Genomic DNA, 18,654 nt, shown 5'->3' on the forward strand with positions numbered 1-18,654 from the left:
AAATGAACTTTTGAGCAGAATTAAAGTTTTTGTTTATGATCTGCACAAGGTGATTGTACCTATTTCATTTTTGTATGGAGTGGCCATTAATTTTTGCATAAAAGTGTGAAACATAATTCTTTGTTAAGATTGTTTACTTTATTTATACTTTGTGTATGTCATACACTGTATGAGGCAATGAATTTTCAATAAAATAAAATATATTCATTGCATGCAAAGTTGTGTTTATGTGCTTATGTGCATTTTTCTAGGGAGGGGGTCCTTAGCTTTCACCAGATTCCCAAAGGGGTCCGTGACTTAAATAAGGTTAAGAACCACTGGTCTAGACTTATAAGCCGAATTATGAGACTTATCTAACTGGCCGTAGAATCACGTAAGTTTTTCGGCCTTGTTAACTACTTGCTATTGAGGTTATTTATTGCTCCATTAGTTTCTATTCTTTTGGTTGTAACATGTTTTATTCACTAATATGTATTTATAAGTTGCTATCTCTTGATATGATTTACTCATTAGAGCGGAATTTCAAACCATATAAATTCTAAGAGTGAGAACTAGATGTGTATCAAAGTAATTATACTATATTCTTAATCAATAACGTAGAATACCAAAATGACAAAGTTTAAATCTGGCGGGGCAGTAATGTGACGCGCGCCATGTTAGGATCGAAGTAGTGGAGCAGACTCTTGTTCGATCCCCTGACGGAACCTGTGACCATTGATCAGCTGACATCATATGACAGAGGCGCAGACGCTTGTAGTACTGTATTGTGAACGGGAGCTGTCAAAAGTAGGTGCTGCTCAGAAATTGTACTAGTTATATTTTAAACTTGTCTGGTATAGGATTAGTGTTTATTCCCAGGTGAGTGGAGTGATATGTGTTGGTAAAAACAGGTAGAGAAGTGTAGTGATGAACTGTACTGCTGAGTGGTGGTAACATTTACAGAGGCCCGGCTCATTCTGTGTAGTGTTAGGGAGTGAAACTAATGTTAACATAACTGGAGAAGTTATACAAATATAATATATGTATGGTATTAAGATCACAAATATCATGCTCCTATTCATTTCAAGTAAAGTATGAAAAACTATAAACTTACTTAATTTTGTTTGTCATCAAAGTGAGTGTTTAGGGGTCAGGTTAGGAAGCTGAACAGTGGAGGTCAAAGCTGGTAAAGATTCGAAAAAGATCAACTACAGAACTCTTGGTGTGTATATAGGGAGATAAAAGTGAAGTTGGAGCAGACGGCTAACACCAGGAGTAGTTGTTCGGTTACGTTATTTTTCCACAGAAGTTCTTTAGATGATAGTAATCAATAAAAATGGGGTATTATTGACGACTGACCCGCTGCCGACTTTTCATAGAAAACTATTTTAAAAACGCAGCAATTTCACTTTTTTTTTTATAGTGGACACTTTTAGTTTGTGCAAATGTTAAAAGTGGTTATTTCTAAATTAAAACTAACCTAACTTTAGTGTCTATAAAAAAGAGACCTCACCAACCTAACCAAACAAACCTACCTAACCTTACCAAACTTCTTTATCAGGGGGCTCTTTCCCCTGGAACCCCCTGTATATTAAACTGAAAGAACTTACTATGACAAGGTGTAATTTTAAGTTTTTTGTGGACGTGAGACCAGCCGGCCGCATCAGAGTTGAGCCAGGCCCAGGTGGCGGAGTGTTTTGAAATACAGGTACGTTATATGCAACAGCCTTTGCTCACAAACCCAGTTCAATTTCACAGTATTGCTGTGAAAAGTACTTTCTTAGAAAGATGTTTATAAATAAAAGTACGATATCGGGTTTAATCTTAACATTTTCAAGCCAAGTTCCTTTATAAGCATTAGAACTGCGGTACAACGAAGTGCATCATGATGGATCCGAGTTATCTCACATGTTCACGAACTCTTTGGAATTAAGTTTTGCCAATACTGAAAGTTTTTCGCTGTTTATTATTTCATCTTACAAATTATTTTTACAAAATTACACTAAAAATATTATTAAACATGTTTTGTGTATGTATAACAGATATAGATAGACATTTTACCCTTATTTGCTATACTTTTGGGTACTTTTGGGTAATTCGTGGCTCCCTTAGAACTGTAGCACAAGACCGGCAACAACCTTCACATCTCATGCTCAAAATGAAACTGGAGCAGGAATGAGAGGTGAGTGTGGCAAAGAGCGAGGCCACATTACCACCGAGAAGACAGTGTAGTGTGTGCCTAGGCGCCTAAATATCTACAAAAATGAAGCATTTACACAACAAATGATTATCATATCAATACTTACTGATGAAAATAAAGAAAGAAAATTAACCGTAAAACAAAAATCTCATCCGTGGGTCAGTCGTCAATATTAACCTAAAAATATGACAATGCACAGAATTTAATATATCCTGACCTAACCTAACCTTACTTAACTTCCTAAAAGTGCCCTGACTATATTAAACAGAAAAAACATGACCTTGATATATTATCTGGTACCATTGAAAGCAACTTTTTTGTAGTGACATGGTGTAATTTTACATGTTTGTGGGCGAGGGAGTATGCTTGGTCGTTGCACTGAAACAGAGCTTCACTTGCCATGTTCGTTACAGGGATTAGACCTTTAAGTGTTTCTTTTGGGAATACGTGTACCATACTTGATGATTGTGGTGTGCCCATACCATAGAACAATAAAGCTTTCTTGTAAAATTGGAATAAAATGCATGAGGAATACATATATACTGTACAGTGCTGTATTTGCTTATATGAATATTTTCTTACACCTCTTCCTCACTATTGAAATGCTATTTTATCTGATGCAAATATGGTCCTTTAAGGGAATGTACCAAATTATATTTATTAAATTTTTTTAGCATGTTAGGTACTAGATTATAGTATTGTAGTTAGGTACTGTGGGGTGGTTCTTCTTCTGTCCAACTGTTAGGTAAAGTGGAATCAAAGGCATTTCGTCTTATTAACTTTTCTCCTTAAGTCAATAATATGTTCCCTTTCTCTTTGCTGCAATGTTGCTTCACTCTCTCATAAGTACTGTAACGGGCGTTGTTCGGTGCATTTGGCATTCGTAACACTCATCTTGCCCGCGGTGCCCACCGTTTGTGTGTATGTCGGTCACACTAGAATAACCTGTTATAGTACATCCTTCTTTCCTCACACAGTCAACCTGTGGAATGCTCTGCCTTCTGTGTTTCAATCCTCTCCAATTGCTTCCTACTTTTTGGGGGACGTTTCTGGTGTATATTAGCATATTGGTTTCTCCTCTAATTTTATAGTTTTTATTTTTTCACCTCCCCAGCCAGGGTCAAAGACCTCTGACTGGGTGGGCTATTCCCTATTAAGAATAACTACAGAAGTTCAGTACTAATTTACAGCAGTTATGTAGGCATTTTGTAATTTATGATCCAATTTCATTTTTTGTTTTGGTAAAGTACAATATTTTGGTTTTCTTGTCATTGGGGAACCAAACCATGTTTTTCCCATATCTTATATTATTTGATATACTATATGAATATTCACTTAACAATTGTTTTTTTAAGGAACCTAACTTATTTGTTTAACAAGGGATACCTGTACCCTGTATCTCCATAAAGTGGTATGTAAATATTTATTATAATTACAGAAATGACGAGTCTTGGTCACTTGGAGCAGGTGGCTGCTGTGCAACGGGACTATATTGCCCAACCACGTCTTTGTTATAAGACTGTTACGGGTGTCAATGGTCCCCTTGTTATCTTGGACGATGTCAAGTTTCCAAAGTTTGCCGAGATTGTCAATCTGCACCTCGCTGATGGCACTGAACGAAAGGGACAAGTGTTGGAAGTGAGCGGCTCTAAGGCTGTTGTTCAGGTGTGTGCTTATGGTTGTTGATTAAACTTCCTGAAGAGATGTTGTCTAAGTACTCTTTTCTACATAAACACTGAAGTATATACAATGATGTTGCCTTTTCACTATAACAATAAAACTTTGAACTTTTTACATGTTTACTCTCTTATCTTGAAGAATTTTCATAAACATAGCTATAAAACATAATGGAATATTAGTTCTTCGATCACAGGGAAACAAAATCTTATATCTCTTCATGTCATTTAGGTATGCTTTGAATAAATTAAAGATTCAGTTATGTAAAGTGTAAGCTGAAACAACACTTTGGGATTTAGAAGATGAGTACAGTACTGTATACAGTATATAATTGCATGAAGGAAATAAAATTTCAGTCTTGTTATTATGTATCCCTGAACCTACTGCAACTGAATCTTAAAACCAATTATTTAACCCTAGTACAGTAAGACTTCAATTTATCAGAATAATTCTGGTAATATGGATCATAAAATAGTCTGCAATTTATAAGATAAATTGTTATTGCACTGCCAACAATTGTGACTGTTGTGTTATTACTGTAGATGTTGACATAGTTGTCGAATTGGTAGAATTAACCATAGAAAAATGTACAGTATAGTACTTCTAATAAAAATACTGTTACAGTAATAATGATGTTAGTAATACAGTGTACAGGGTAAACAGCAATACTGTACTGTAGTACTCTATTGTACAGTACTTGTAATAAATATTACATACTGTATTTCATTCAGCTGTATTGTACTTAACCCAGTTCTCTACAGGCATATGGGTCATCTTTGTACTGCTGGTCAATTCCCTTGAGCTCTTTTTATAGATAATGAAGCGATGTATGTACTCTGTACTGTATTTCATTTGAAAATATAGTAGACTACAGGTATACAGTACTAAAATTTTAACTGCAGTAGATACATGATTTCTTCTTACAATATTCTAATGAAAAATTGTTTCAGCATGCATTAATGATTTGTTACTTTGGTGCTGTATTTTGCAAAATTGTGTTACACATTGAAAATATAAAACTGAAAATAAAGCATGTCTGTTAGTTGCCAGATACCACTTTATGATAGAGTTTTTGAAATTGTGATACTGTATAATTTCTTTGGGTGACTGCATAATTTGAGGATGTGTTTGTTACTCTTTTATGCATCTTGAAGTTTCATATTAAAATTGGATCTTTTCACTGAGGTAATCTAGGACTGAAGATTTTATTAATCTGAAATATGAACTGGAGTTCAGATTTATGGTAAATACTATTATCACTCACTGAAGGAAACATAAATCTTTGATATAAAGTTGAAATTGTATTTATTGTACAAGTAAGAAAAGTGTTCACAGATCATGAATACAAAGGTTAATTAAGATGTCACATGTTATTTTAGTTTGATTTCACATTTCGAGAGGGCTGCTGAACCAGACATAACCTGCATGAATTTCATCCAGTATTTACAGACAAACTGGGAAAGTAAATGTAGGTTTTTAAAAGGTATTAAAACTGTTTTAGTATTTCTGAGTCTGGTAATGTAAAGTCTTACTGTATACAGTATCTAAAACATCTTTGATTTTATTTAAAAACCCTAATTACCTTTAAAAACTTTGATAATTTTCCTAATAATTTTTCCCCTTTTTTTTAGTATCAGGGAAGTATTATGGGTCATATGTGGTGTTTTATGATGTCCTTTTCTTAGGTATTTGAAGGAACCTCTGGTGTGGATGCCAAGCACACTGTGTGTGAATTCACTGGTGACATCTTGAGGACTCCAGTGTCAGAAGATATGTTAGGTCGTATTTTCAATGGTTCTGGCAAGCCTATAGATCAGGGTCCCACGGTGCTAGCAGAGGACTATCTTGATATTCAGGGTGAGTCAGGCCTGTATTGTTTACTGCCTTTTGGATATGATAGTGTCATATAGAATGCTTAAATTTTCTGAGATATATTATTTGTTGAGGAAATAGAAGAACAAATTGCAGGACAAAGGGGAAGAGATGTGCAGGTAAGTGTATTTGTTAATATTTGAGTTGCCTATCATGAATGGTGAGTAATGAAACAGTGAATAGAAATGTAATTTTTTTTACACTTACATCTTATAGGGTAGTCAATATTACAGTTTGCTCTTGTTACTTCAGGAAAAACTACTCTTGGAGAATCACTTTGTTGTCAATGAAAATTTACCTTCATATTCTCTGTTTATCCATGTTTTTTCCTGACCATGTCCATGTTCCTCTCTTGCAAGTAATGGTGATTAATGTTTCTGTTATTCCTATTCTGTTACCAATTAGATGATGTGGAATAAGTTAATAAACCCAATAAAACACTAAATGCATATATACCTTAGTTAACATTTAGTAAACCACATAAACTTGAATTTCATTGATTGAATGCTATCCATTTTGCTCCCTAAATTGATACAGCTCTAAGATTCCTGTTTGTTCATATGATGGCTCATATAGACTGGGCACTGCTCCTTATAATTTTTTTAGTAAAATCCTTTGGTGTACTTCTAGATTTTTACATTTCAATAACAGGTTTAGTACATATTTATGTCATCTGTAGTGATGGATATGTAAGTTTTCATAAAATGACTGATAAAGCTCTGAACAAATGTTTTTCATAAGCTGTGAGGAATAGATTTGTGTGTACTGTAATTTAAACTGGGGTATTATGTGACTTGGGTCCAAGAATGGATAAAATATCACTACTGTACAGGTAGTACTGGAGGAGTGAGATAAGAAGCCAAGTGCCAGAACAGATTGTACTACAGCAAATGAGTTTGCCTGTCTATTAATACTGTACATGGTTTATAATCTTGAGTCTGCCTGAGTAACCATCTTAGAATATATTGATAACCTATACGTAGTCTCTTATCTTTGTTAGACTGCATAGTGAAATTAATTATGTAGGAAGTGTCAAAACAGGTTGATGTGAATGGATAGATTAAGATAGTTCAAAGTGTAAAAGAGGAAAGGTTTATGATAATGCAGTGAATGTTGTCTCCAGTACATGACACTCCTAGCTGTGATAAACACTATAAATCAATAGTATTCAGAATACAATTAATAGCTGCTTCAACAAATATAAATCAAATGTCATCATTCTGGAGTTTCCTGTGTGGAATTAAATCTCGAGTCTCTCTTAACCAGGTCAGCCCATCAACCCCTGGTCCCGTACCTACCCAGAGGAGATGATTCAGACGGGTATCTCTTCAATTGATGTCATGAACTCCATTGCTAGGTATGTTGTATAGATTCTAATTCCATAGTCATTCTACTGTCCAAAAAATTTAGACGTATTTTGTTCTTAAAGCCTTGGAATATGTGATTTTTATTTACAGGTAATTGAATATTTTTATTTAGTATATTTTATTTTCTTCTGTCATCTGAAGCTTGGTGCGTCTATTACACCATTATGTACAGAAACTCCGAGTTATGGATAAACTCGGGTAACGGATTTCAGACTTTACAGATACGCTCCCCACGATTCCTATTTAAAATGAGTGGCAAGTAATTCCTGGGCTGGGCGAGGAATATTTCCAAGTGTACCATATATTATGCTGTGGTTATTTTTTTTTATCTTAATTTTGGGTAGCTGGTAGATACAGTTCTGTATATACCGGATATATATGTAATTTTCTTAATTTTTTTATTTCTATACAGAAAGTGAATAAAAAAGTTATAGCAGTAATTATCATAAGATCTATATTATTTTTAATTTCGTAATTGCAGGTAAATATACTTATTCCCCTGTATCTGCAAAGGTTACTGAATTTAAAATGTAAAAAAAAAAAATTAGCATATGGTATCACTACAGTGACCCCTCGTTTAACGAACTCAATCCATTCCAGAAGGTCTTTCGTTAACCGAAAAGTTTGTTAACCGAAACCATTGTTTCAATGGGTTTTTGGGTAATTGGTTCCAGCTCACCGAAAATTTCCTAAATTCAACAAAAATGGTAGAAAAGTTCACTTACTTTGAGGTGTGTATGTAGAAGGCTCCTGGATAATGATGATGATGGGAATTAGAATGGTGGTGGAGGAAAAGGGAGAAGAGAAGGCATTGGGGTGGAAGAGAAGTCACCCCATGGCACCATTTCACCCATAAAATTTTAGTTCTCTTGGTGTAATTCAAGATTATTTTCTTTAAATCAACACTGCACTGCATTATATATTGTCAATATGTAAAATAAATTTCAAAATGACCAATAATTTGCTTGGAAACACAGAAAAAAAGCGTTTAGTTGAAGAGAGTCTCAAGCAAGATGTTCCCTCCAGTGAAAACAGAGAGACTAACGCCTGTTTGCTGTGTTAAGAGGCTGGATGCCGCACATTAAACTAGTCACTTTACCTTCAATTATGTTCAATAATTGTTAAAATGACTAAAAAATTGAATATTAAACTTTTAAAATTATTGAATAGTATAAATTTCTTGATATTTACTAAAATAGTAAGGAATTTAAGCCCTAGAACTGATTACTGTATTGGCGGACTGATACTAAAGCTGGTTGCCCGGTCAGCGCAAGCGAAAACATGTTGAGGTCGGTTCGTAAGAACTTCGTGAACCGAATTTTTTTTCGTTAACCGAATTGAAGATCTTTATGGAAGGCAGTTCGTTAATCGAAATTACGTTAACCGAGGCGTTCGTTAAACGAGGGGTCACTGTATTGTCATAATATTTTGGGTTAGAAATAATAAATGTTTCAGATGTTATCGATATTTATATGGAGTAAGTTTTTGTAATGCAAATTAATTTAACAAAAATATTTTTCTCTACGTATAATTCAAGTCTGCGTATGGAAATAAACATTAGCTTTTATCTCTTTGGACATTACTGTCTACCCTAGCAAACTGTTTTCTCTAATACAGAGCAAAGGACAGAAAGTTACAATACAGTAAGACCTCAATATACTGGACTTTGATACACCAGAATTCGCTTTTTTCGGACTCTTGAGGTCACTTCCGGTTTATGTATATGTCGGCTTATGGATTACCTCCAGGAATGGAACTCATCCATATCATTATTGATAGTTAAGTTGATGTTTATGAATGTTACCTGCTGAACGAGTAATCTATACTTAAGCTGAACTTCTTTCAACAGAGGGCAGAAGATCCCCATCTTCTCTGCTGCTGGTCTACCTCATAACGAAATTGCTGCTCAGATTTGTCGTCAAGCTGGTCTGGTCAAGGTACCCGCAAAGGGTGTACTTGATGACCATAAAGACAACTTTGCCATTGTTTTTGCTGCTATGGGTGTCAACATGGAAACTGCCCGTTTCTTCAAGCAGGTTGGAATGATTCTAACAGATAGGGAGTTACTGTACTATTTCTGTAGAGTAAATATGGAAGATTCATACTATAATAATATGGTTTTACTAGTCATTTCTATTTTGTAAATCTATGAATTAATTATGAAACTGGTAATAATTAAGCCTGTTATTACTCTGTCTTATAAAGTAAGAACGTTCTCTATGGCAATAACAAATTTCTAATTTGGGATACCGTCCAATTATATTCTAGGACTTTGAAGAAAATGGCTCTATGGAGAATGTGTGTCTCTTCTTGAACCTTGCCAACGATCCAACCATTGAACGTATCATCACCCCACGTTTAGCCTTGACTACGGCCGAGTACTTGGCGTACCAGTGTGAGAAACATGTTCTCATTATTCTCACCGACATGTCTTCATACGCTGAGGCCTTACGTGAGGTAGGTATTTGTTTATTTTTAAATTTAAAGTGACTTCACAATATATTTTTATAATCTTGGAAGAGACTTCAAAATTAACTAAAGGTTTTCTTATAATTTGTATTCAGGCAGTTACTGTATACTGTAGTACAGTGTAGGTTAATAATGTAAATGTTAAACTAACAAAGTGTTGGTAATATGGCAGAAATAAGTATTTCAGGTATAGACCCTCAAAAGAACAATCTAGTTTTATGGGTCTTGTATCACCCATGTTACCCTAGGCCTACCATTAGACTACTACTCAGGTTTTGCTCCCACACACTAAAACAAATTTTGTTGAATGTTTTTTTTGTTTCTCAATAAACAAAATAAAACTTGAGTGCATTCTTGAGTAAAAAAAATATTTAATATTTCTTTTTTTGTAAATAGGTAGGCCTACATAGCATTTTATTGTAGGTGTGTGTTTACATCCTGAAGCTGGTAAAGGTCTTCTTATAGTGATTCACAGTCTCTTAGGTTCTTAATTTCTCTGAGTACCTAAATGTTGTCTGCAAACTTTTGACTGGATGAATAAATATCTTGTGGTAGGTATAATATCAATCAATATATCTTGACCGTATTTTAATCATTCATAAACTTAAAAAAAAATCCCTATACAACCAGTAATACCTGCTACTGTATAAACTTTTCTTTTATCACTCACATTTTACTTTACAGAACATTCCATTAACCTTCTGTATATACATAAACCTTACACTGCATTTGATTTCAGGTATCTGCTGCCAGAGAAGAGGTACCTGGCCGTCGTGGTTTCCCTGGTTACATGTACACAGATTTGGCTACTATTTATGAACGTGCTGGTCGAGTTGAGGGCCGTCAGGGTTCTATTACACAGATCCCTATTCTCACGATGCCTAATGATGGTAAGAAACTGTCACATGCAAGGCAAACCATGTGGTTTGTCTATTACAAAGTTTATTAGTTTTGAGTTTTTAGCTGCACCAGCATCTCTATATACCACTGTCACCGATTTATTCATTCATTCTCACACCTTCCAAGATGAAATTTATTATAAGCTGATATAAACTAGGCCCTTTTTATGGGACTTTAGACAAAATTAAACTAAACTTCATAAATGTTATGGTCACTCATGCACAGACAGAAAATTTATATGCTTGCCTTATGCATAAAGTACTTTTTACAGTAGATATTTTGTTTCAGCATGCTTTTAACATTACATGATCACAGGCCTAAGATAGTCCTGATATCATTTGAAATACTGTACTGTATTTGCATGGTTCCCGATTTATTGTGTATTTAATTTTTGAGTTAATGTAGTTTAATAATGCTGCTTGTTTTTTCAGATATTACCCATCCTATTCCTGATCTGACGGGTTATATCACAGAGGGCCAGATTTATGTTGAACGTCAGTTACACAATCGTCAGATCTATCCTCCCATCAATGTACTACCATCACTTTCTCGACTTATGAAGTCTGCTATTGGAGAAGGAATGACTCGCAAGGACCACTCTGATGTTTCCAATCAGCTGTATGCTTGTTATGCCATTGGCAAAGATCTCCAGGCCATGAAAGCTGTAGTGGGCGAAGAGGCTTTGACCTCTGATGATTTACTTTACCTCGAGTTCTTGGGGAAGTTTGAAAAGACATTCATCTCACAAGGATCGTATATGAAACGTACTGTCTTTGAGTCGCTGGATATTGGGTGGCAGTTGCTTCGTATCTTCCCCAAAGAAATGCTCAAACGTATCCCAGCTTCTACACTTGCAGAATTCTACCCCCGTGACCGACCACAGTAAGATGCAAAAAGATGCAGTTCAGTATTTGTGGTTTTGATTATACTTTTAAAATTAATGGTTGTACATTTGTCAAAAGTATATTTTTGTTTACCGCTGTGCAAATACATGAAAGAACTTTATTTTGGGGCTTAAAGCAAACTTTGAAGACATTATACGAGTCTAATCATGATGGAAATAAATTTTAAGAAATTAAAAACGGTTTTAGACATATTTTTTAAAGGTGATGTAAGTTTCCATTGTTATAGGGGGTAGTTTTAATCTTATATTGCCCAAATAGGAACTATTGTAGTTAATTAATAAAATTAAATTTTTTTGGCCTTATGATTGATTTGTTATTTAATAAATTTAGTTCCATATGTAAGTGTTTTTACAGTACTTACCTTGTCATAATTCATGGACGCAGGTGACTTATAGTAATTTGGGTACAGACCTTCAACTGTTCATCATAACCTGAGTGGCAGCATTCTGCCTTGGTTCCATAACATATTGGCAGCAGCACTGCTTGATCTAATTATAAAACGAGAACAATTAGTGGAAATATATTTGATTTAAATGCTGTCTTGCAAGGGTGGTCATTGGGGATAAAAATGAAAATTTCTTAATGTGCATATTAAAGATTATGGTACCAATGCAGCTAACAGGACAAACTTTCACCATGTTATGAGTTGGAGGTTTTTTGTAAGTATATTCCTGTAGGTTGTAAACATTTTCTTGATATGCTGTTGTTACTTAGCACAACTCATTAGAAATATGGTGCGGTTGTTGTATATATATGTAATAGTAGAGCAGTTATGTTGTGAGCATAATAAATATAAATGGTTTTTCAGGCTAGAGTGAATCTTTGGTAAAAAACGTGTTAATATACATTCCAAGGACTTGCCACAGCTGCTCCCAGTTATTTAAGAGATAATACTTTTAATTCATTGTACTACTGTGTGTTGGCCTTGTGTATAATAATGTATGTGGAGTACATTTGGAGACATGTATGTCTTTTGTCAGAATTACAGCATTGTTGTAAAGTTGTGGAAATATTGACTATTGTCTCCAATAAAATGTATCATAGCTATTCTCAAGAATTATTTCCTCTGTCTTATATCAGGAATCTCTTTAACTCCTGAGCCTTTGTGCAGGCTGGCCAGGAACAGTATACTGTACTGTCTGCACTCTTAGGATATCTGTGAAGTTTATGTAAACAGACAGCTGACACACCAGCGCCATCTCTAGAATGAGCAAGGCAATCCCTATTAGATAATGCTTGTCCGAGTGATGGCAATGAGTCGGCTGTCTGTGTCTACATATTTTAACTCTTCAACGTGTGCTAGGTGGGTGGCGTGACAGTAGATTTCCAAACACCGGACAAAGTTGTAATTGTGGGAAAATCGAAGGAAACCATATAGAACTTCAGATTCAATTTCTTCTTAAAAGACAGAAGGTAAGTTCATAGTTAGGTGGTTGACTCCTACGACAAAATGTAAAGTCAAAGGGGCTTATAACTTTTTTTTCATATTAATTTTCATTAACTTTGTTGCATATCTGGAAAGGGTAGAACTACCCCAAAAATATACTCTGAAAAAGGGGGGTTACTCCTAGGGTCATTAACTGCAATTTAAACAATTATTTGAAAGCACTTTCACTACTCTCACATTTATGATGTGCTTTTTTTGTGGGGATTAGCCCACCCGGGCACAGGTGACTAATCCACATCAGGACCGTGGGGGCGAAAATGTAATAATAATTCAAATTAAATATAATTAATAAAAATACAATATTAAAAATAAAATAGTTATAATAATACACTAATAATAATAATGATGATGAACCATATAAAATGCAAAAATTAAAACAAAAATCAATAGTAAGAAACAATATATGTATGTTGTGTTAAAGTAAGAGAAACGATTGAGACCCAGCAATTGTGTGTAAATGAGGCAGAAAGTCAGATCTGGGACTTGGTCACAATTTTCGTGATGCCATATGGCAGCAGGGTTTACCCTTAGACAACACATTATGCTTCCAATACCTTGTGATTCACCTCTGGCTGCCTCTCCTTCCACCTGCTGTAAACTACTGTTAACGCGATTATGACGACCAGGAACAGTCGTTCGCAAGTTCACCAACGCCATGTTTTTAGGACCAATCCAGTAGCGTAGCCAGGGGGAGGGGCATTAAGCTCTGTTCCAGTACTTAATACTTAATGGTGAACAGTGGCATATGTAATTAAGGTCAATAAATATTGGATATTGCGGGAATGGGTTATGAGGGGTTTGTCTGGTGCATTCATAAATTTGCGGTGGGACACAAGTCACGAGGAGTAAGGGTCACGGGTTACGACAGGTGTGGGCGGTGAGGCTCAAATGCTGCTCAGTGTCCTGTGATTGTTTGTGGGTGGGAGGGTCAGGTCCGCTGGTTGCGATATTTTCCCCCACATTTGCCTCAGTCACTTGAAAACCTGCTTTGTGGTAACATCACTTGCTGAGGTGTGTTTGGGTGTAGCACTGGAGCATCCCCCATTTTGTCAACAACAGAGCAAGGAAATTATGAAGAGGAGGATTCCAAACCAACAGAACATAAACAGTTTCTTTCACCAGCAGCCAAAAGGTAAGTCATGTTACAAGTCTTGCTGTGGTAATACAAGCATTCACGCGATCTCCACAAGCATATATAGCACACTGTATACTTTTTTCTGAGACACCCTGTATATTCCTGCATAATAGAAAGTGCTACACATTTAGTGCCTTCTGCAGATACGGTATTGTTATGAGACGTGTGTATTTTTACTTTTTTTTTTATCCTCTTCACCACTGATTGGCTCGTTAGCCGCTTGGGCGATCGGTCACGTCTCTGTTACGCACTGTTGGCAAGTACTGGGCATGCACCGACTCCTGAATGTATCTGAACCTGCTCAGTGCTTGTTTAGTCTGGTCTTGAAAGAGCTCACACTCGGCGCCGTCACAACACTCTGGCAAATTGTTCCAAGAGTTCACAACTTTCACTCCGAAAAAGTTACCCCTCACAGTTTTCTGGACTTGCGGCTTCTTCAACCTTGACCTGTGACCCCTTGTGGGGCGAGCGTCCGCCAGCTCCAGGTAAGGGCACTCGACTGAGTAGTGTCCTTTGAGATGTTTATACACCTCAATTAGGTTATCCTCACCAACTTAAGCAGGGAGGACGGATCTATTTCATACCACTGATAGATAAGCGAAAGAAGTAAAATAAATTAATTCCTAATGTGGTGATAAAACTTTGTTTATAGTCAAGGCAGGAGAATGTGTATGGGTAGAAGGGAAAACGAAAACATCAAGTTGGCTAGTTTGGTAGTTGGTACTTTTAACTATAGGGAGCTCTTTAAGTTTCGGATATTAGCGTCTCTCTTTGGTATATTCCCATTTGGTGAATATTCAGGTTTGGCGGATATTCCTTTTCGGCGAATATTCCCTTTTTCGAATATTCACCTTCGACGAATTCCTTTTTGGCGAATATTCCCCTTTGGTGGATGATCCATATGGCGAATATTTCCCTTTGGTGGATGATCCTCTGTGGTGTTTAGTAAAGTTGGGTCTCAAAATCCCTGCGGCTACATACTTTTTTCTTCACGTCACTCGCACAAACGCAGGGAATATATACAGTATCTTTTTCCCTGCTCCTCCGCCTGTAAATTGAAAAGAAGTGGCGGCGAATGTCATCCATTTACTGGCGAAGGAAACAAAAATATAGCACAGTCTCCCCGTCCCTTCTCCCCACTTCCTTCGTTTTCTTTATGGTTTTCTATTTTCCATTTGTATAAAGGGAGGTAGGAGGGAGGGAGAGTGGGAGACAAGAGATGGAGTGAAGGAGACAGGAGGGAGATATTGTAGACAGTAGTAAAGGGATACAGGATAAGTAGAGAGAGAGAGAGAGAGAGGGGGGGGCAAGAGAGGGAGAGATGGAGACAGGAGAAGGAAAGATGAAGATAGATAGGGGAAGGAAAATGTGGAAGGTGGATGGTAAGGAGGATAATTGGAGGGGGAGGAGGAGGAGATAACAAGGAGAAAGGGATGTAAAAAGAGATACAGCTGTGAGATTAAAATTAATTAGATGGAAGGTGAGGGAGAGAGAAGAAATATTGGATGACAGATAGGAGGGGGAAAGGAGGAAACAAGAAATAAGAGGTGATAGACAGAGGAGAGGAAGAAACACAGACGGTGAACTGACAGATGAGAGGAAGACAGACAGACAGAGAGGAGAGGAGAGGAAGCTAGAAATAGGCAACGGCTAACTGGCGTCGTCGTCAACATGGGGCTCTAACTGGTATATATACTGTACGTGTTTGGCTTAACAACATCACTACACTACACACACACGAGGAATCAATATCATCTAAGCTCTATGTAGCCTTGTGTAAAAAGTGATTTATCGACGCCATTTCGTTTCAAAAATTTCATGTGTGGGGGTGGGTGGGTGTGGGGGTTGAAGGTTGAGGGGAGAGATACGGTTCCTCCCCCCCCACTCTCTCTCTCTCGGGATAATAAAGATGTATAGTATCTCCCTTGAGTCTTTCCCCGTCTTGTTCCTCTTATCGCAGCTCACACTCTCCACTGCCTTCGAGTCGGTCCTTTTATTTTCAACAAATATGATAACAATTTTCCCCTCCCTTTTGTTGTCGGGGGTTGGTCAGTGTTGCCCACCACAGATCATACTGCCCACAGTCTTAATGTACCCCCCCCCCTCCTAAACTAGCCCTTCAGAATGGGGCCCGTTAGGACTAGGACGTTTGGTTAAATTAGGTTTAGAGCCCATTTGAACAGGGGCCCATTACTACTTGGACTTTTTTTTTTTTAGAATTGAGGCCCATTAGGACTGGGAACCAATTTTAATGGTTGAGTTAAATAGGGTTGCGGCCCCATTAGGATTATGGTCCATTTGTCGAGCAATGCATCACCCGCCCTCCTAATTAGACTCTACTCCTCTCGTGGCCCTAATAACTTATGCTGGAGGGATGGGATGTGTATCTGTCTGTCTGTTTGGGAGGGGAGGGGGTTAGTCTATGCGGTAATCATACGCTCGACAACCAAAACTTTTTACTTAAGTCTGACGCCCCGCTCTCCTCCCCACCCTCCCACTTCCCCTCCCCTCCGACGGTAAATATTAAAATACATAAGAGGAAATAAAACACCCAGTCATCCCAGTCACTTCATAAAGTACACTGTGTCCTCTTGTGATCGTGTTCTTCCTTTAATGATGTTTATATTGTGCTCTTAGTTGTTCGGGCTGTAGATAGGGTGGAGGAAATTAGGATAATGTGCTTGTATAATCCAACGTGGGTTACTGGTGATGATGGTGCTGGTGATGGTGATGTTACTGAAACCGTTGAAAATTGTTATTAAACCGAACCCTTTCATAGCTTCTACGACATATAACCTTAACCAATGGTGACACTTCGTACCCCCCTCCCTCCATCACTCAGAGAAACATTAATAACTTAGGTTTTTATCATACAGTAGTTGTCCATAAGTGGTTTTATCATACAGTAGTTGTTTATAAGTGTTTTAGCATACAGTAGTTGTTTATAAGTGTATGTATTACTTTGCAGAAGAAAAATAAAACATAAAACTCCCACGTGTAACAGAGACGTTAGAGAACTTTCACTCCACGCCATTCAGAGACCATCAACACTGAACCTGCACTAGTGAGCCCGGCAACATTTAGCAGCTAAGAGGCGGCCTGTCTTTCAGATACTAACAAAGAGCTTAGGTTGAGACTCAGCGTTTATACAATTGCCGTCCATAAATAAGCAACAACAAAAGTTTCACGAGTGTAACTGTCTGCTGGGGCTCGTATGTTTGGCGGGGTCGTAATGTTAGCGATTTATTGTGAGCGTTGTGTGGGTAGCCATTACGGCGTGACCCTCGTGGTGGTGGGGGGAGGGGATTGTGGGTATGTGGGGGGATTGGTGACAGGGGGAGGTTTGTGTGTGTAGGGGGAGTGGTGACGGGGGGAGGTCTGTGCGTGGGGTGTGGGGGAGGACGACTGTGTTGGGTTGTGGTGGCATTGGTGACGCTGTGGAGTCATCGGGTCGATCTCTGTTGTTTCATGGTTGGTTATGATGATGTTATTGATGTTATTACCGAAGATAATTTTACTGGTGATGTTAATGCTGACGATAGTATTGTTGCTGCTGACGTTGGTGCTGATAATGACCCCGTTACTAGTTGCTGATTTTATTGCATCAATATCCTACTACAAGGGCGTTCTGGAAAAAAAAATATTGTCAAAGTCTCGAAAAAGTCGGGGGAATTTCACCAAAGGGTCAGGGATTTTTTTGGGGGAATTTTGTTTGAACTCGGTGAGAAATAATTAGGGAATTTTATGAGAATCCGAATATCTTTTATAACGAAAAAAAAGGAGGGTTATATATACCATTATATCGATCGTCATTACATATTCTGTATTTAAAATGACCACGTAGAATAAGGTGTACTGTACATATTGTATTTTTATCTATGAGTCTAATTTGTCAAAGATTTCAATAATGAATATTCCTCGTAAAAGAAGATGTAAGAATCACGATGAGATTCTACCATATTAAGATACGGTTAGTTAATACCAGTTATGAGAACCAATTAAGGTACAGATTCTTTAGGAAATATTTTTTACCTTAATTTTGAGAATTTGTGTTTACTGTATATAGAATTTACGCTACGAAACATTTAGCTCTGAGACAAGATAGCAGACGTGTAACTAGAAACAGGTTTGGTTAGGTTAGGTTAGATGCATTCTTACAACACCAGATACGAGAAAACTTTAATATATGAACCTTTATTATTCCAGACTCAATATATTTATGAGCGTGTATGTGATTTGTGTTTCTGAGCTGATGGGAAAAACAGTTAATGGATTTTGATTTTATTGCTTCATAAATCTTTTCCAAGGCAATTATGGTCACCCCACTAGCTTGCATATTGGCCAGCACTGCATAAAGGTTTAGACAATAGTGAAAAATAAGCCTAGGATCACACGACTAAAGAAACACTAAATATAAGGAGTTTGAATATAAAGTATAATAGATATCTACAGTCTTTCCGGATCATGTGCCAGTAAAGTTGACTCATTTACATCTCGTGATTGTTCAAGCAGAGAGCCAGTTGGGTATTATAACAAAGTACACAAAAACACATTGGGGCATTAATGGTTTGCCAATACCCGTTACGGAAGTGAGTTCGTGAACGGTCGCCATCCAAGCCTTTCCGTGTATTATTACTATCCATTAACCATTGTTGGAAATATTAGAGTGATGTTCCCTGGATTCTAAATGTTTGTGCACCCAA

The 18,654-nt window shown here is 37.0% G+C and overlaps 1 protein-coding gene across 3 annotated transcripts; it reads left to right on the forward strand.

Annotated features, from left to right (window-relative positions):
* Positions 1–680: 680 nt before the first annotated feature.
* LOC121857812 (V-type proton ATPase subunit B) lies at positions 681–12,416 on the forward strand. 3 transcript variants are annotated; one of them, XM_042354054.1, is made up of 9 exons: positions 771–786; positions 897–898; positions 3,618–3,844; positions 5,542–5,713; positions 6,995–7,085; positions 8,945–9,131; positions 9,364–9,552; positions 10,304–10,454; positions 10,896–12,416. In XM_042354054.1, the coding sequence occupies exons 3-9, from the start codon at positions 3,620–3,622 to the stop codon at positions 11,348–11,350; spliced, it is 1,470 nt and encodes a 489-aa protein (XP_042209988.1). In that variant the 5' UTR covers positions 771–786; positions 897–898; positions 3,618–3,619; the 3' UTR covers positions 11,351–12,416. The 3 variants fall into 3 exon arrangements, with proteins under 3 accessions (XP_042209986.1, XP_042209985.1, XP_042209988.1); XM_042354052.1 differs by lacking the exon at positions 897–898 and having other exon boundaries at positions 681–786; XM_042354051.1 differs by lacking the exon at positions 897–898 and having other exon boundaries at positions 718–790.
* The last annotated feature ends 6,238 nt before the right edge of the window (positions 12,417–18,654 follow it).

The sequence above is a fragment of the Homarus americanus genome, unplaced genomic scaffold (assembly GCF_018991925.1).
Source record: "Homarus americanus isolate GMGI-L3 unplaced genomic scaffold, GMGI_Hamer_2.0 scaffold13846, whole genome shotgun sequence".
NCBI lineage: Eukaryota > Metazoa > Arthropoda > Malacostraca > Decapoda > Nephropidae > Homarus > Homarus americanus.